The sequence below is a fragment of the Maylandia zebra genome, linkage group LG15, assembly GCF_041146795.1.
Source record: "Maylandia zebra isolate NMK-2024a linkage group LG15, Mzebra_GT3a, whole genome shotgun sequence".
Classification (NCBI taxonomy): Eukaryota; Metazoa; Chordata; class Actinopteri; order Cichliformes; family Cichlidae; genus Maylandia; species Maylandia zebra.
The window spans coordinates 17,716,515-17,734,720 of NC_135181.1; the positions used below are offsets into that span (position 1 = coordinate 17,716,515).

The 18,206-nt window shown below is 38.3% G+C and overlaps 2 protein-coding genes across 5 annotated transcripts in view; one reads left to right on the forward strand and one right to left on the reverse strand.

Moving 5' to 3' along the window:
* The window catches only part of aven (apoptosis, caspase activation inhibitor), a 56,880-nt gene extending 51,810 nt beyond the window's left edge, over positions 1 to 5,070 (forward strand). Inside the window, exons 4-6 of the mRNA XM_014414553.3 lie at positions 91 to 186; positions 619 to 928; positions 4,429 to 5,070. Of these exons, the coding sequence (XP_014270039.1) occupies positions 91 to 186; positions 619 to 928; positions 4,429 to 4,586 (564 nt within the window). The 3' untranslated portion in view covers positions 4,587 to 5,070. The remainder of the gene's footprint in view (positions 1 to 90; positions 187 to 618; positions 929 to 4,428) is intronic.
* The window catches only part of ryr3 (ryanodine receptor 3), a 113,511-nt gene continuing 100,234 nt past the window's right edge, over positions 4,930 to 18,206 (reverse strand). For all 4 annotated transcript variants that reach the window (XM_012918973.5, XM_012918971.5, XM_012918970.5 and 1 more), the window contains 21 exons: positions 17,593 to 17,673; positions 17,363 to 17,451; positions 17,132 to 17,260; positions 16,929 to 17,033; positions 16,614 to 16,695; positions 15,168 to 16,450; positions 15,015 to 15,067; positions 14,770 to 14,932; positions 14,575 to 14,661; positions 13,979 to 14,179; positions 13,769 to 13,899; positions 13,245 to 13,287; positions 12,346 to 12,473; positions 11,967 to 12,027; positions 11,734 to 11,880; positions 10,464 to 10,598; positions 9,755 to 9,911; positions 9,588 to 9,652; positions 8,570 to 8,670; positions 8,443 to 8,494; positions 4,930 to 6,080 (listed from right to left, as the gene is read on the reverse strand). In XM_012918973.5, the coding sequence (XP_012774427.3) occupies positions 5,985 to 6,080; positions 8,443 to 8,494; positions 8,570 to 8,670; positions 9,588 to 9,652; positions 9,755 to 9,911; positions 10,464 to 10,598; positions 11,734 to 11,880; positions 11,967 to 12,027; positions 12,346 to 12,473; positions 13,245 to 13,287; positions 13,769 to 13,899; positions 13,979 to 14,179; positions 14,575 to 14,661; positions 14,770 to 14,932; positions 15,015 to 15,067; positions 15,168 to 16,450; positions 16,614 to 16,695; positions 16,929 to 17,033; positions 17,132 to 17,260; positions 17,363 to 17,451; positions 17,593 to 17,673 (3,389 nt within the window). In that variant the 3' untranslated portion in view covers positions 4,930 to 5,984. The remainder of the gene's footprint in view (positions 6,081 to 8,442; positions 8,495 to 8,569; positions 8,671 to 9,587; positions 9,653 to 9,754; positions 9,912 to 10,463; positions 10,599 to 11,733; positions 11,881 to 11,966; positions 12,028 to 12,345; positions 12,474 to 13,244; positions 13,288 to 13,768; positions 13,900 to 13,978; positions 14,180 to 14,574; positions 14,662 to 14,769; positions 14,933 to 15,014; positions 15,068 to 15,167; positions 16,451 to 16,613; positions 16,696 to 16,928; positions 17,034 to 17,131; positions 17,261 to 17,362; positions 17,452 to 17,592; positions 17,674 to 18,206) is intronic.

The following is an 18,206-nucleotide window of genomic DNA, read 5'->3' on the forward strand; positions in this document are numbered from 1 at the left end:
GAAGACTTTGAATCTGATAGTGCTCTCACTCACCTAAACTCTGTAGATACAAACATTTGTTTGCAGTCTGTGTTCTCATTTGTTCTCCAGATGGCAGGGATTGTTTTGGACCTCCCAGCTCTTACCCAGATTCTTCAAGAAGTGCCTTTGCATCAGAAACTCGACCTGGAGCCCGAGTTGATTCAGGCAAGTGTTAGCTGATGCCCAGCACACTGTGGTTGGGTGTTGTTCGGGAGGTAAACTTTAACCACAAATATGTTTATATGGAGGAATTAGATTTTCTGTTTTCTGTGAACAAAAGATTTTATTTGCAAATCATTGCATTCATGTATTACATTTTACACAGCATCCCAACTTTTTGGGATTTAGGGTTGCAAGATATGGCATGGAGGCATGTCAGGTTAAATTAAGTATATATAAAAATAAAACAATAGACTGACCTTTTTGTATTTATTGATACATGTCTGATTATTTTCACCCAGTAGATTAATACACTGTGTTGATTACCTTCTGAGAAAAAAGAAAATATGGCTTCTGTATCTTTGTGTTTTTCTCAGAGACATGCATGACAAGAGCTGTTTTTTTTTTTTTTTTTTTTTACTTTACCTGATGTTTCAGGTCTCAGCACCAGTAGAGCTGCCCAGTATGACTCTAGCACCTAAACAGGAAGTGCCAAAAATGTCCAAATTCACACCTCCATCCACAGCTTCAAAAAGCCTCAGCATCAGCCAGAAAGTCCCCGTGGATGCAAACCCAGTGGGGGGCTCAGGCTCACAGCTTTCTTCCTCAGCTGCTGCTACTGAGACTCTGGTGGATGATGCTGATGAAGAGCTGGACAACCTGCTCAACTTACAGAAACCAGTGTCAGGTGATGTAGGAAACGAGCCTGTCAGCGGTGCAGAAATGGAGAGCGCTGTTAAAGAGAAGGGCAAGTATATTTAATGATAGTCTGTCCCTGCACGTTGAGCGATGTGTGATAGCCTGGGGGAAATGTAGAAGATTAATGTCGCTCTCGTCTTGTCTTGTCTGTGTGGAGAATAGTAAGCTTCAGTTAGTTTAGTGTAAAGAAAGAAATTCATTAATAATATTATACTGTATATTTACTTTGTCATGCACAACATATATCTTTTTGACAGTTGTGTGAGATCATAATCTTTTAACTGGAAAGAGTAAACAAAACATGGCATGCTAGCAGTTTAACCTTAAAAGTGGCCATTGTGAAACTTTGGGACCTAAAGATTCGATAGCTATAGATCTTTCATTTCATTTCATTTCATTTTTATTTATTTCACACTTGGTACTACAAATCAAACAAAACAACCACATCTTCTGTCACAAAACACAACAACCATGTGTGAAAAGGAGCAGGAAGAAGAAAATATTCTTATTAAACCCTGCCCCCTATCTACCATCGAACTTATATCACCGATGGGCACCAAAAATCAGGAACAAACTAATATTGACATTTCTCTCCGGTCGAATCCCAAACCAACATCACATTCATTCGCATTCTTCATACTGAGTTATCGTTTTAAACATATAACACTTTTTAAAACATTGTAGATTTATACCATTCTTTAAATTATAATGAAGTGAATTCCACAGTCTTATACCCCTAACCGTTGTGCTCATTAATCTTTGTGTAGTCCTGGCTAACTGATGTTTAAAATAAAATTTCCTTCTATTCTCTTCTCCCCTTGAACACATCAAAAATACTCTTTGTAACTTAAAAGGCAAAATATTATTTTTAGCCTTAAACATAATTAATAATGTCCGTAATTTCACTAAATCTCCTAATTTTAATAATTTTGATTCTATAAATAATTTGTTTGTATGTTCTCTATATTTAACATTATGAATTATTCGTATAACTTTCTTCTGTAATAGGTTTAAAGGTTTTATGGTATTCTCATATGTATTCCCCCAAACTTCAACACAATAGTTGATATATGAAAAAAACAAAGAAAAATATAAAATACGCATTGTTTTATAATTTAATAAATCTCTTATACTACCCAAAATATAAATACTTTTGACCATTTTCTTTCTAATATGTTCAATATGAGATTTCCATGTCAAATTCTCATCCACTATTACACCCAAAAAACGAAATTCAGTAACTCTTTCAATCAATTCTTCCTCTATAAACATAATGACTTTATCCTCCTTTACACGATTGCCAAATATCATATATTTCGTTTTTGTCAGATTCAAAGATAATTTATTTACATCAAACCATTTTTTTATTCTTAACATCTCAGAAGTCATAATTTCAACCAAGTCTTTCAAATTCTCTCCAGAGCAATAAAAATTTGTGTCATCTGCAAATAAAATCGAATTTAACCTTTTAGATACGTCACAAATATCATTAATATATAAATTAAAGAGTTTAGGTCCCAAAATAGAACCTTGAGGAACACCACATACAATCTTCAGTCTTTCAGAAGTATTGTCAAAATAATAAACATATTGCAACCTATTCTCTAAATAACTCATTAACCAATTCAATGCTACTCCTCTCACTCCATGGTTATACAATTTAGAAATCAAAATAGAATGTTGTATCGTATCAAAAGCTTTTTTTAAATCAACAAATACTCCCACTGTGTATTTATTATTATGTGTTGCAGATGAAATATCTTCAATAAAAGTCAACAACGCTAATGCCGTTGACCTATTTTTACGAAATCCAAATTGGTTTTCATGTATTAGTTGATATTTTTCAATAAAACTATCAAGTCTTTGTGCAAAGAGTTTTTCTAGCAATTTTGAAAACTGTGATAAAAGAGACACTGGCCTATAATTGTTAAAACTATGCTTATCTCCTGATTTATATAATGGTATTACTTTTGCCACTTTCATTCTGTCAGGGAATACTCCTGACTGTAGCGAAAGATTAAAAATATAACAAAGAGGAGTACTTATACAATCTATTGTCTTTTTAATTATGACCATGTCTATACCTTCACAATCAGTAGATTTTTTATTTTTACAATTTTTTACGATTGCTACTATTTCTTTTATGGTAGTATCGGCTAAGAATATGGAATTAACCATTCTATTATCACCTATCCAGGCTTCCTCATCTCCTGGATCATCATTTTTCCTGATTAGATTTGCTAAAGTAGGTCCAACATTTACAAAAAAAGAATTGAATTCGTTTGCTACTTCGGTCTTATCTTTAACAACTTGATTATTATTAATAAAATAATTAGGCCGAACTATGGGTGTGTTCTTATTACCCAATACCTCTTTAAAAATATTCCAAATGCCCTTAATATTATTTTTGTTTTCCTGAAAAACTTTATTATAGTAATCTTTCTTAGCTTTCCTCAATATTAATACCAACTTATTTTTATATAATCTTAATCTTAATAGAGTTATTATTATTTTGGATTGACTAGTTTTTTTTTTTTTTAAATTCAGTTTAGTTTCAGCTAATTTGCAGAGTGGATTTTTTTGTTTTTTTTATTGTTGAAATTGTTTGGTTTTAGTTTAGATTATTGGGCTCATTTTAGCGTTTTTAGTTATTATTGTATGACGGTCATGTGTTGTAGGCAACATTTGGAAAAATCAGTACAGGTATTACAAGAAAAACTGCTTTTTGAAAGCATTTGACTCACCGACATCCAGAGTCTCAATAAACAGCCATCAATGGCTCATTAGGCAAGATGTAATAAAATTGTACCCAACTAAAAAAAAAATACTAACACTAAGGATCTTTCCTACATATTTTTATTTTAATTAGTTTTTACCCCTCAGCCGTAAAAAACTGATCGCTTATTATCTTTACCCTGCCAGGCGGTCAGGCAACGTGGACCTAAGCATGTAAATACATTTATTTATTTTTTTAAGTATTTATTTTTAACAAAAAACAAAACAAAAAAACCTACAATTTTAGGATTTTTTTTTTCCCCCCCACACACGTGGTGTTAGATTAACTACTAGAGAGATAAGATAAGCTACCAAGGATGTTAACTTCCACCTTTTGTGCTGACAAGTTACTTTGGGCAATGTTTAAAGCCTAATGTTAACGCAAAAAAAATTGAAGACTAAGCAGGTTGTTCTTTACATATTGAAAAATATCCAGCTATTTGCAGTAATAGCTGGATATTTATTAAGCAGCAAATTAAGACATTTTCTTGAAAGCAAATTTTTCAGTTGCACTGAACACTTACCGGCTCATAACTCTGAAACAGAGATTCATACCACAGAAGTATTAACTTTTTTAACACTTAGTATTTTAAATATAATAATGTTACTGAGTTTTAGAGACGCTGGATGGTTGTTGATTTTATGCTTTGCATGATTGCAATATTCACATGTGGTGTAATCAAAGCACAGATAATAAAGTTAAAATTACTTAGCAGAAGGCAAGTTTAGAGGAAAGACTAAAAATATGTCTCCCATCATGTTATTAACCTGCAGAATGTGAGGAAGTGAAAGACGTGACAGCAAAGCCAATAGAAGAGAAGATGATGGAGGTGATGAAGGACAAAGACATCGCACCTCCACAGTCTGCGCCCAGCAAACAGGAAATGACTGAGGAAGACCTGGAGGACTGGCTCGACAGCATGATCTCCTGACCCTCAGGGAACTTGGTCATGGCAGTTCAATCGCTTCAACTTCCATCCTTTGAAAAATTACGTCCACCTGGAAGTTTATGATGCTAAAGTTTGATGCTTCCTCGTTTCACACGGACCTGCCCCCCCCCCCCCCGTGCTGTAAGAGAGGCAATATGTTTTGTTTTGGAGGTGTAAAGGTTGGGACAGTACATCTCGAACATTTGTGAGTGTATGTCAAAACGTTCCTGGAGCACACCCTGTTTCAGAGAGAATTCTCTGTTCCCTGTGAAAGTTTTGACTCTGGAGTGTTTTGCTTCAGAGGATTGGTGACAGACGGGTAGTGAAAGAGGTCACAGACGACACGTTTGGTTCACTGCGTCACTTACTTTATTCATTTTCTTCCCCTCATCAAAAAAGAAGTGCAGTTTACCAAAGCTACTACATACATATAAATGGCCAGACAAGAGCGGGTAACCAGTTTGTCGTCAATAAATTCTCAACCCAAGTTTTGCTGTTTAATTGTCCGTTTGTTGTGGGGTTCCTCTACTGTAGAAACAAGTGCAGGTGGGCAGGACACCACAGTTCAGGAACAAAACCAAACTAAGCAACATTTACACAAGGATCATCTAGATATTATACAACAAATATTTCTTTTTCTTTTTTTTCTTTTTTTTAAATGTAAAAGCCCAAAACTAGCTTTACCTAAATTTGCTTATAGCTAATCCAGAACAGAGCACTGCTTGTGTTAGGAGGGGCAAAAATGATATTTTTTCTCTTTTGCATAGTTTTTTTTTTTTTCCATAAGGCACATCGGCACTTGATAAACACCTAAATTGAGAGTTGTCTCTGGTCCTGGAAGAACCATCTTCATGTCATCAGACAGGTTTGAACCAGCTTTGAAAGGCAAATCAGGTCTCACTCTTTGGATGTTAACTAGATCATTACTAGCAGCACACATCCATTCACTTGTGGTTTGGGTAGGAAGTGACCATAACATCCTGGCGCTAATCTAGAAATTGTGCATATTCCGACATTCAGTTGTCATGCTGTAACCCTTCACAATTATCAGATGTCTACAAACAACAAATTGTGCAGCAGGTTGGGGTTAAGCAAGTGAAAAAAGGCAATGTGAATCAGAATTAAAAGAATTATTTGCATAAAAGAGGCGTAGTGGCAGGAGACTATTTCAGTAACAACGAAGAACACGCAAACCCGAAATGTCCAATCGTCAGTTGTAAATTTTAGAGTCGTTATGTTTTGCGTTTGTGTCAGAATTCAGATTTTTTTTTCCTCTTTACATTTTTCGACACTATGACGGTGTGTGTTCTGGTAACAGGGTGAAGTCAAGTTCAATGTCTTTTTTCCAGGTAGAAGCAAAGTGGAGATTGGGGTTCAGAGCAGCAGACGAGGCGACCCGCTCTAACCCAGCTGGTCCTCATATTGCTTACGGAAGCAGTCTCCAGTGGGGAAGAAGTCCCAGCATCTCTCCTGGTACATCTTCCACACGTATGACTCCTGAAAAGGGAAGGGAATGATTTAAAGGGTCCACGGCTGCACATAGTTTTGGTTATACTCATTCACAGATCTTTTTGTACTGTTCGGTCTTGCTGACCTCTGTCCTCAGAAAACTGTTAGGGCCAGATTTACCTACAATCTGCGTCATCACAAAAACCTCCTTTGGCTTTAAGAAGCTACTGTCGTGCTTTTACTAAAGAGGCGCAGAGTCACCTTTGCAAGTCAAAGATGTGGACACAGGTGTTTCTGTGGCTTGCGTTATTGCATGCATGCATGCCAACGTAGAAAAAAGCACATCTTATTTTGAACTTGATGTGGTTGTGATAGTTGCCGCAAGGACTGTTCATTTATTTGAAATGAGAATGGGAGAGTGGGAGAGACTGGGTGCGTATCTTGCACAGGTGGATGCCTCAGAGCTCGGAGTGCAGTGCCAGAATTTCTCCTGGAACTCTGGGTCCCACATGAAATGGATTAACTAATAATCCCAATAGAAGACACATAGATGCATCTTGTTTTAGAGAGAGTGGAGCAGTTTTCAGTGCTTTAAGCTTGGTCACGTTTCTACATAGAGATCAATATATTATACAGACATCTGTTTGTCTTTTATCAACAGTGTACACTTTTTTTTAGACTCCTATATACTCCTACACACCATATTGAAGTATTAATATATTAAAGTGTGTTAGTTTGTTTGATTAATGTCTAAATGTTACGATATGTAATATTGACTATAGTAATTATCTACAGTGTCACACCGCATGCAGAAAATAAAAGCGATGTGCATTAAGCCACATGAACACATATCTAATTTGCCAATCACACGGCAATGACTCAGCAGACAGGGTCAAGACAATTTCTGCTGCAATATTTCGATACTGGTCAGAATTTAGCATAAACAATGTGAAAGTATCCACCCTGTCTCATATCAGTGGGTCAGCCCGATGTTGATGGCTTAATAGTGTGGGAGATATTTTGTTAACACACTTTGGGCCCCTTAAACCAACTAATTTGAACACCACAGCATGCCAGAGTATTAGTGTTAACCATGTCTGCCCCCCCCAATGTGTCACTGACCACAGTGTACTCGTCTTCTAATGGCTGCTATCTAACAGCACATCATGCCATGTCTCAACATCATTTTGAGCTGATTTCTTGAATGTAACAGTGAGTCTAATGTACTGAAATGACCTCTAATGTTATCAGGTCTCAATCTAATCCGGAACTGAGAATTTGAGATTCATATCACGGGCGTGTAGCTGATGCCATCAAGTCAATATGGAACAAAATCTGTTGGCAAAGGAGGGTCCACCTTGGTACTATCAATGTGTACCTAATAAATAGTCTGTGTTCATTGTTATAACAGCAGATCGGCCGTTACGCAGATTACATTTTTATACAGTAGAACAGGATCATGACGCAGCCCTCCTCTTGATGAATCCTGTGCGCCACCTGAGTCTCAGACCTCAGGACCAAACGCAGGCGGCAGTAATTTCTGGCAGAAGATTTCGCCCTTATATGAAAGACGTTCAGTTTGTCTTATTTATTTATTTCTTTTTTTTAAGAGAGGAACGCGTGTCTGTGTTTATGCAGTACTTTTGTTAGCACATTAGTCACTCGCTCATGCTCCCTCATCAGGTCTGTCTGTTCTTGGCCCATGAATAGACTGACTGCATTCTTGTTTATAAATCGGTGGCTTGTAAGCAGATTAGCCTCAGAACTTTTCCTTCCCATCATTACGTTTTTGCAATTGCACTATCATGGTAATAAGCCTTGCATAGTAAATCTGGCCCTTTGTGTCACAAATTTCAGATGGTCTGACTGCAAACGATAGAACACTTGTTTAGTTGCATTAATACTATGATGATATATGATGTTGTGAAATAGTTTCATCCCATCTGCAGTAACTATATATCCCGTCAGTAGACAGATTAAGGATGTAGCTCAACGGCATGTCAGTGATTACACTGTTTTTGTGACTTATTCACTCCTAGTAGCTGAATGCGGTCCTTTGCAGCTTAAAGGAATAACAACTGCAAGCTTTCTATTTCTTTGCTAAATTTGTATCTTAAGAAAAAGTACACGAACATCAAACAGAAAACCAAGTTGAATCTCAGGTGCACAACAATAACAACTTAATATCAGAAGTCAAAGGAAGCCCACGCATTGCTTCTTTCTCCAGCAAAGCTGTACCTTGTGCAACATTTCAACCCACTTGATATGTTGCATAAGTAAACCTACTGAAGTTAGAGTCTGTTACATTCCAGTTTTTCCTTTTGTTCTTTTGAGATTGGTCACAGACGGCAGATTATGCATATCGTGTTTAAAATGACCAAATACTACAGACTGGTGTTCGCTCACATACCTGACCCGTATGCTCAGTCTCATCCTTGTTAATCAGATACATCAGGAAGAACCTGCAGACAGGAGGCACAAGTGTTAAAGGGGGAAAACTTCAGTCACATTACGTTTGGTCATATTTCTGTACTTACAGGTAGTTGGCTAGGTTGTGCTCTTGTAAGGTGTGAGTTTCAAAGCCATGAGGCGTCCGGTCAAAGTAATCATTCCCAATTCCACAGATGAAACATTTGGTCTGGAAGACAAATGAGTGGGGATCGAAAATTAGTGATGACTGTCATCATCCTATTTGAACCTGCCAAGTAGATTTCTGCTAATCAGTTTTTTCTTGTGAAATATGTTAAAAGAACAATAATTTGAATTATTGAAAGCTAAAATGGAAACAAATGCAAATAGATGCAAAACAAGAAAAAAGTTTGCCATACATTCTGGTCAAGTCACCTTATCAACATTTAAAAACAACAAGTATTGACCAAAGTGTCGTACAACTGAGAGAATAAAACAATTGGAGCAATAAAACATTATATTACAGACAAATAGGAGAAAAATGCCTAAATTAATTATTGCCTGCAGTTATTTGTAATATTTATTCTCAGTTAATTTATCAGCACATTTATTTATTTGTGCCAGTTTTGTTCCTCTGCACAGTGTGGCTCACAGGAATAGACAATTAATTAGACAATTAAGTTAGTCTGTGGCACAAGGGGATAAACTAACTAATGAAGAAAACACTCAAAAACAATTCGAGTTGGATTGACTGACTATAGGATTATTACATCACCAGCAGTGTAGTGACCAGAGACTGTTTAAAGTCAATGATATTTGTCAACTTCACGCAACGATGGGTGAAATAATCACCGGTGATTAAAAGTCAAGTTAAACTTTTCTCTATTTTTAGACAAACAATTGAACCACCAATGAGAACACAGGATTCCGGTCATTAAAGTTATGATGGGGTTGTAAAAGCATTAGAGGACAAACAGGTATCAAAGGTCTGTTTGCAAAAACCATCAGCTAAAGAGCGATGGAGGCAAATAAATTGCTTCCTGTGTTCATGCTCCTTAACTCACATAAAGCAGGAAGGGAATACTGTCACTTGCTGAAGCAACAATATAGCTGGCAACAGACAGCTTGGCTAGAGCAGAGTCTTACCTCCATGTCTTCTTTCACCTGCTCCTGTTGGTCTCTCAGCTCACCAAAGGCATCAATGATTAAACCTGAAGAAAGGTGCAATTCTCTGTTAGAGGAGCATGAGAAGAAAACAAAGACCTGTGTGGTTTTTAACTTAAACGCAGATAATGAGAAATAGTTTCACGCACCCTGGATGATGGCCAGCAGGATGACGATGACAAAGAAGAAGAAGGTGATGTCGAACAGGATGCGGTAGAGCTCGTATGGGTCTCCAGCTGGGTCCTCTAACTCATCTCCAATACCTCCTCCAGCTCTCACACCCACGTACATGTGGAACATATAGCACTACAGAGGGGCGGAAACAGGCATTAAAGGAAGCTACACCTCATTCAGTGTTGGCTGGGAAGTATGAAAGTGGAAACTTCTCTTTTTTCATTCTATATTTCAAACTACAAAACATGGCTGAAGACTGAGTGTCACTGGAGATGCAGCTGGAGGTTCTGAGCCATCTATTAGAGTAAGGTTAAAAAAAAGGAGTCATCAAGGTCTACGTTTTACAAAAGATTATGAAAAATCGCTTGTAAGCTGTTACTGTACTTCCAGTATAAAGACTCTATTTAGAGGCTTCATTTGTAGAAACATTAACTAGGAAATAATTTATAAAAGATAAGAAAATGCTGTCCAATAGACACCTTCTACCTCTGGACCCTGAATAAGGCTAAGAGGCAAACATGTTCAAGTCAACCATTCAAACTAAAAGCCCCATGTTTTTTTTCTTTCAGCTCAAAATGTGTCCTTGCTAAGGAATGAAGTCTTTCATTTTCACCACAAAAGAAAGGTATTTTTCAATTTTCAGCCACTTTCACATGAATAGGCACCGGAGGTGGTCAGACATACCGTCATCATATCGTCGCACTTCATGTCGGGCTCGTCTTCATCCTCGCTCTTATTGTAAAACTTCCTGAAGAAGTTGAAGGCCACCACGGTGTAGAGATAGACGACCACAGCCAGCAAACCCACAGTCAGCACGAGCTGAAAGGAGAGGAGACTCATTTTAATTGGATACATTTTATCTGAAATTCTTTTAATCTCAGTGACGATTAGAGGCAACAATAGAGGAGACAGACTCGTCTCAGAGGCACAATTGGGGCCTTCCTTTTTGTTTGACTGTAAATTTTGAGAGTAATTTTTGCAGTTTCTGTCAGACTGTAGAAAAGTGTCAATGCTACTGTGGGGTTTTTTTTTTCTTCAAATAAAGTTCTGCACTAAAGTACTTTCTTAGCTTTCATCAGTATTCAGACTTTCAAGACCTTCAGAAGTGCAAGACCCAAGGTTTGTGCCATCACACATCATCTTTCCCCGTTGATGCTTTGCATATGTATACCATCTGTTTTATATACTGTCATTCAGTCCAACTGTCGAAACTGTTGAAAAGAAGCAAACTTTAACTCCAGTCTGACATATTTCATAGTGTTAATAGGGTCGTGCCCTGTCTTCCTACATTAGACAAAGATGAAGCCCTAACAAGCCTTGGCAACTAAATGCCTGAGCTGATGAGCCGACAGAATCAGACCATCATGTTCTGCAGAAGGCTTCGTTGAACATCAAGTAAAGAGACAAACAGCAACAATAAAAAACCAAAAAAAACCCAAAACATTATACTGTCATCCATCTCTTTGCTCATTTAGCAGTTAGTTTTTAGGCACCTCCTGACAGCTTTTGGAGTCAGTAGGAATGGCCTATTCCTGAAAAATCTGCATGAATGTTCCAACAACCTCAAAATAAAAGCAAAATCTTGTGTCCTTAACTGTTTTATGTCTTTTTATTTATTTCTCATGACTGTTTATCTAATATTCCATGGAGCAGATTTCTGAGCCATTCCTTGTTTGTATTATTTTCATGATCTGATTATATTTATATTCAGTATGAGTCACGATGCTAGTTCTTTCATCCCTGTTTGGTCTCCGTTATGTATCATAGACTCAGACAAAGATTGTTTGCTGAAACAAATACATTTTATACAGTTTTGAAACTTTTTAAAGATGAGCCAAAAATGCACCAGGAATCATTTCTTTCATTGTTTGAGTTCAAGCGAGTAGAACGCTTGTATTGTGCAATTGTTGCTTTTCCTTGAAGTCTGGCTCCCTCTGCTGGTAAAACTACTTGCCTGCTTGCCATTGTGAGTAACAGATGACAGGATGGTGCGAAGGGTCTTGAATCCCATGGCGATGTCCAGCAGATGAGCAGCAAAGAAGAAGTTGTTGAAGTGTCCAAAAATAGACATGGTGGTGTACCAAATGAGATACAGGAAAGACTGGAGGAGGAAAAGGTAAATATTTTTTTATGAGGCTCTTTTTGAACATCACACTGATGGTAGATTTTATGTGGACTTAAACTTACATTGTCAGTCAAGACCACGCCCAGTTTCCAGATGTGGTACTTTGTATCAATGGAGCTCAGCCTGTTGATGACAAAGTGAAAGGCGTTTGTGTTTACATATATATTTAAACTCATCAACAAAAACTGAGTTTGTACTTGGTCAAGTCATGTTAATAGAGATAGATAAGAGTAGGTACAGTTTTGTAGTTTCTGTGGCAGTTCTTGCCAACGACCAGGTGCATCTCTTCAAAATTGTTCATCTCTAGTCAAGGAGAGTCTTAAAAACCCTCCTTGACTGTACTCTATTACAACATTGGAGTCACGTAATGTAATACATAAATGTGTTTACTGCATGCGCATCTCTGAAGGAGGAATAAGAAAACGGGAGGTGTGTTCTCACCAGGATACCAGGGACGCTTCTTTCTCAACAGTTTCCACTGTGGGGTCAAAGTCCAAAGCGCTCTTATCTAGGCCTAAAAGCTCAGCAATGCGTTCTGCTCCATAGAGATCACCATATTTGTTAATAACCTGCACATATAGAGGAGCACAGGAGAGAACAGGTTCATTAGTTAACTTTAACTAGCAATGAAAAAAAACAAAAACTGAATGGCATGCAACTAACTGTGTAGTATCTAATGTAATGCACAACTGCCACCAGAGGGTGGCGTTAATGTATCTACAAGCTGTTCGCCAACCACCATTAGAGGCTCTTCCTACACCTCCAGCTCCATATTTTATTCTTAAGTTGTTTCGAGGGCAGCTTTGCATGTTTCACAGTTCAAAACTATCTTTATTTATCTTATTTAAAAGTCAACACATACATAGTCATCTGACAGTGGGTGGGATGGGGAACAATCTTAGAATAACAGGCGAATAGCTCCCAACAAATCATGAACTGTATTTTTGCTTAAAGTGGCTTTCTATTACTCCAAGCTGTGGGTAAGAAAGTCTAAAGTGTTTGAGAGTTTGTCTAGTATTTCAGTTTAGAGAAAGTGACACTAGTCACCCTTAAAACACAAGTACCCTCGGGGGATTTTGCAATTTAGAAAAACAAATGTGTTTTTTCCATATTCAGTGTGAGCTACACCGACATTAGTCTAATCGCGCTAAAGGGTCAAGCTTAGAATATAATACAGCCTGCAAACCAGCTTCCCTGACATCGAAGATTAAGCCTAGTCCCAAACTAAGAAGAAAATAAAAAAAATCATTCAAAACTAGCATGAAAAGGTTTTCAATTTAAGAATAGGTTTAATCCCACATTAATCCAGGAAAATGGTCATCTCATTCCTCCACACTCACCTTGCGCTTGATAAATTTGTCCCAGTAGTTGTTTGGGAAGGATCTGTAATGGAAAGTGAACAACAGAGACTCAGTTCACCTGTTGTAATATTGTCTAATATTTAACCCTAATATCAGATATTTAATGATCAGACAATTAACAAATGGAGACATAAATGAGAATCAGAAATCCATCTGGAATTGGTTTATTTATCAATCAATCTGGGCTCAATCTCCGGTTCATCCAGTCCATGTGTTAAAGCATCCTCAGGCAAAATACTGAAAACCAAGTCGCACCCAATGCGTTTATCGGAGTGGGAAAATTTAGTGCTTGGGATAGATAAAAGCCTGGTATGAATATTTATGTAACTGGGTGAAGAAGACAGTAGAAAGCACTTTGTGTGCTATAAAGGTAACAGTCTGACTCTGATTCTGTTCATCTGGAAAACGCTACGTCCAGATGAACATATATTTATATACTATTTTTAAACGAGATAATTTCAAACAAAATCCAAACCACATTTTTAACAAGGCCACAAACTCACGGGGTGTTGATTACAAGTCGATCCCACTGGCCTTTGATATCATCGTCAGATGGCTGCTCAGTGATGTACAGCCCATCAAATTCAAGCTTTCTGGCAATTTCCTTCTCCCTCTTAAAAACCACCAAAGGAACCTGAAATCAAAACACTGGGACAGTAAGACTGCATCTTTTAGAAAGTGACCATTTTCAGCCAAACAAAGGCATTCCCCACCTTCAGGCAGTAGTACCCGACCAGGCAGACGAGCGAGATGACGGTGTGGAATATTGCCAAGAAGCGCAGCGTTGGTAACATGTAGCCGGTGCTCTCCTGAAGCACAAACTCATCCATGTCAAAGAACGTGTTCTCGTCATCCTCTTCGTCAGCACCCCAGCGGTTTTCATCATCAGTTTCTTCATCACTTTCACCAGTGACCTGAAGCGCAAAAAATAACTTGTACACTCACATAATGAATATATCGGGACATTTTTACCAGATGTTTCCAGCTTTATCTTTGCATTTTGACTTCTATGATCATTGGGAACGCCTCCACCGATATGAAGCTTTTCAGGAGTTATTGATTGATGTCTCTCTGCTACAACACAGCACTCAACACGTTGCTGTTTTAAAGGCTGTCTAAACAGACTTTTTTTATGAAAGTTTTGGTCAAAGTTTTAATGACTTGTTTTAGACTTCCTTGTTTTGTGTTTCTTATTTAAGTGGCAGCGCAAATTCACTTGTGATATTCATGTCATGTCACCTTTTGTCACTTTTCAGTTTTATGGAAAATCTGCGCTCCACTTTGACTGAAACTTTAACGCTTGAGTTACCTTGTAGAAGAGCAGAATGAAGTTGATGGCAAAACACACAAACAGCGCCAGGAAGCGGAGGTTATAGAAGTTACGAGCCAGGTAGTTCTGTGAGGAAAGAAGTTTCACAGTAAGACTAACTATTGATAGCTTTCAAAGTGTGCCCACATGTTAGAGATAACTGCATAAGGAATGAAACCAAGTATGATGACTTACCAGCGTCTTGTTCAGATAGACATCCAGAACTGCAAAAATACTGGACATGAACGCAGGTGCTGGCTCTTTAGGCTGACTTGACCTGGTCTTGGGCTTCTCCTCTGTCACTGGCTCCTTAGCTTCCTCCTCCTTTGGTTTATCCTCCTTCTCTTGGTTCTCTGTACTGTATTTATCATTTTTTATTTGCTTTAAAGTTAATTTTATTTTGATGACAATTACTTTTAATTTCACTTAGTGTTACTCACTCTGCTTTTTCTGGTTCGTTCTCAGGGGTTTCAACCTTCTTGGCAGCAGCTTTCTGCAAAGAACAAAAACAAAAAAACATTTATATAAGATGAGAGGATGGATGGAAGGGGGAATTAAAGGCAGATATCTAAGTTGTGTTTGTGACTATGGACCTTCTTATGATCAGCGGAGGGCTCAGCACTCAGCTCGCAAACATCCCCCAGGCCTGGCTCCACATGTTTTCCTCCTTCTTTTTTAGGCGCGTTCAGCATCTCCATCATCATGTCAACCTCTACAACGTCCCCTGTTGGTGCCATCGCTATGTCCAGGTTTCCTAATGATTCTATAGCCTCCACTTTCTCTCCCTCTATCACATCTCCGTGGATGCCGAACTGAGTCGGGTCAGGCATGTTTCCAAGGATGTCCGTCACCTTTATGTTCTTGGCTCCCTCGACTAAACCTCCACCAAACATGGAGGACCAAATGACGTGGAAGAAACCAAAGATGAGGCTGTAGATACCCTTAAAAAACCCAGTGAACAGCATCCAGAAGAAGGCAAAGAAGCCTGTGATTATCTCCTTGATGCTCAGCTTCTTGAGTTTCTTCAACTTCTTGCGCATGTTTTTAATGGAAAACATCTGGCGGACATGTGCAATCTTGCTCTTGACTGAGCGACATGCGGTGGTGAAGGCAGAGGCAGACTCCAGGGCGTGCTCTTCCTCTGCAGTCAGCTCTTCCAGGATGCTGTGTCCATCTTCCTCTTCGTCCTCTTCGGGCTGTTCAACCACTTCTGGCTCAGAGATCTGTGAGGCCAGCTGCATCTCAAAAATGGTGTCCTCGCAGAAATTCACAAACATCTCCATCTTCTCGCTCTCTCCGCCCTCGTTCACCACGTCAAAGATGAACTGACGCTTGGATTCTTTCACCTGCGGCTTTTCCCACTGCTCGCGGCTCGACTCGCTGATCTCAAAGTAAACCCTCTCGATTCGCTTTGCGCTGCCCATGATTTCAATACGACCCAGGTAAGGCTCAAAGTAACTAAGCACACTTTCAGCCAGATCTAAGAAAGTGGCAAGTCGGGAGTCATGCGGCATGTGTTCAGACAGGTTGGTCAAAAGGACTGCCACGTTGAAACCGATGTCTTTGGCTGGCTCGTGGAACCGCTCCACAAACTCCTTGTAGTTGAACATGTCATTCTCGTCCGCCTCTACACACGAGAGCAAGAATTCGATCTCAGACTGGCTGTACTGCTTCTGGCTCTCCATGGACTTCTGGAACTCCTTCTTAGAAATGATGCCTTTACACTCAGGGTCATACTCCTTGAAGTTGTCAGAGGTCGTGAGATCCTTCAATTTCAGGAACATGTCGAAGAACTTGAGAATCATCTCCACATTGCTGGAAGACTCCACCAGGGTGTCAACCATCTGCTTTCCAATTGTTCCATTAACCACATTACCTGGGAAGTAAGGCACACATTTTATAATCATACACAAAGACAATGACATATGTACTTAAAAGACAACTTTTTTTGTACATGTGTATTTAGTCTTTAAAGCCCAATTATTTTTTTCTGTTTTTGGTATTTTCTCCAAAATTACATTAAAACTTCAGGCTCTTACCCTCAAGCAGAGACAGCAGCATGACCACCATGTCTTTCTGTAAGTCCATCAGTTCTTTCAGCAGCTCAATTTGACTGGCATCCTACAAGTACATGGTCAACTATCATTCAGTGGTTTGTCTTAAGCAATTAGCCATTTGCACTCAATGTTTGGTGTTATGGCATACTGTATGTAAGTATCATAATAAGAAATGACATGTTTTCTGCTACAAAACAAACTACATGCTGTGGCTGCAATGCTCTACTTAGCGATGCACCTCCTCACAGAAATGAGAAAGTCTATTAGCCTGTTACAATTGTACAAGTTGCATCATACCTGAGACAGCTTCATCTGCATGTTGGCGAAAACATGCAAGAAGCCCACCACTGCATCCCACAGTCTGCTGTGTGCTAAACTCTGCTGGTTTCCAATACATGGACCCTGCAGGAAAAAAATACAGTGAAGAAAAAAACATCATGAAATATTTTAATCCCGACTTGACAAACTCAACAGTGCTGAGCGAGAGATCAGCATCTTACCTGGATGTACTCAGTCAGCGAGTTAAATATCTGCTTTGCTACAGATAACGCTTTGGAAAAGTTTCGCTTTCCAGTTTCATCAATTACTTCTTTGCCAGAGTAGTACCAGTAGAAGTCACTGATAGATTCCTGAAGGAGAACCACAGTGAGAAACAGGTCAAACAAACGCAATAAAGATGGTGACGATCATACTAAAGATGGATCCAGCCCTCAGTTTTGTGCTTTAATCACCTGAAGACGGAGCAGATAGTCCACAGTGCTGATAATGATGTTGACTGTGGTTGTGTTTCCAGTTTGGGTTCTCAGAAAATTCTGGAAATCTGAAAGATGAACAAATATTCTCAACGCCTCGATGCTTTTTTGTAAAACCGGTGCAATAAACTAAACTTGTGCAAACAAACTCTTGTGTTTCCGATGAAATTTGGAATAGAAATTTGGAATAAACTCAAAGAGGGCCTCACCTCCATTGTGGCCCTCGCACAGAAGTTGCAAAAACCGGAAAAGATCTTTAGTAAACTCATCATTCTGTAGCACCTTGGAGCCTTGAGAGGAAATATTTTGGTGAACACAGCTGAAACTCTGCAATACTTACTGGTAACACTTCATATTGCAGTCCTTGTAATAAGTGTTAGTTAACAGCAGTAAGGCTCTTATAAGTCCTTCTTAAGATGTTAATAAGATGTTATATACATAGCATACTAAACAATAACATATAATAATGTATTATAAACTATGAACTTAATAGCCAACTATGTTTTCTTTGCAACTGTTGCATTTAATGTGAGAACAATGGCTTACAAGGTTAGTAAATATATTATTATTAACTTATTAATAATGCTTTTCATAGCTCTGTCATTCTGTCCACTATGTTCTTAATAAATTAGACATAAAATAATAAAAGCTAACTTAAAAAAACAACGCATACACTGTAAAAGGTGGTTAATTTGGGTTGCATAATGTTAATAATCATTCTGTCAGGAGTTACAAGCATCTTATTATACATTAACTAACACTTAATACAAGAACCTTATTATAAAGCATTACCTTTTTATTTCAACATGAGAAGGAATAATAA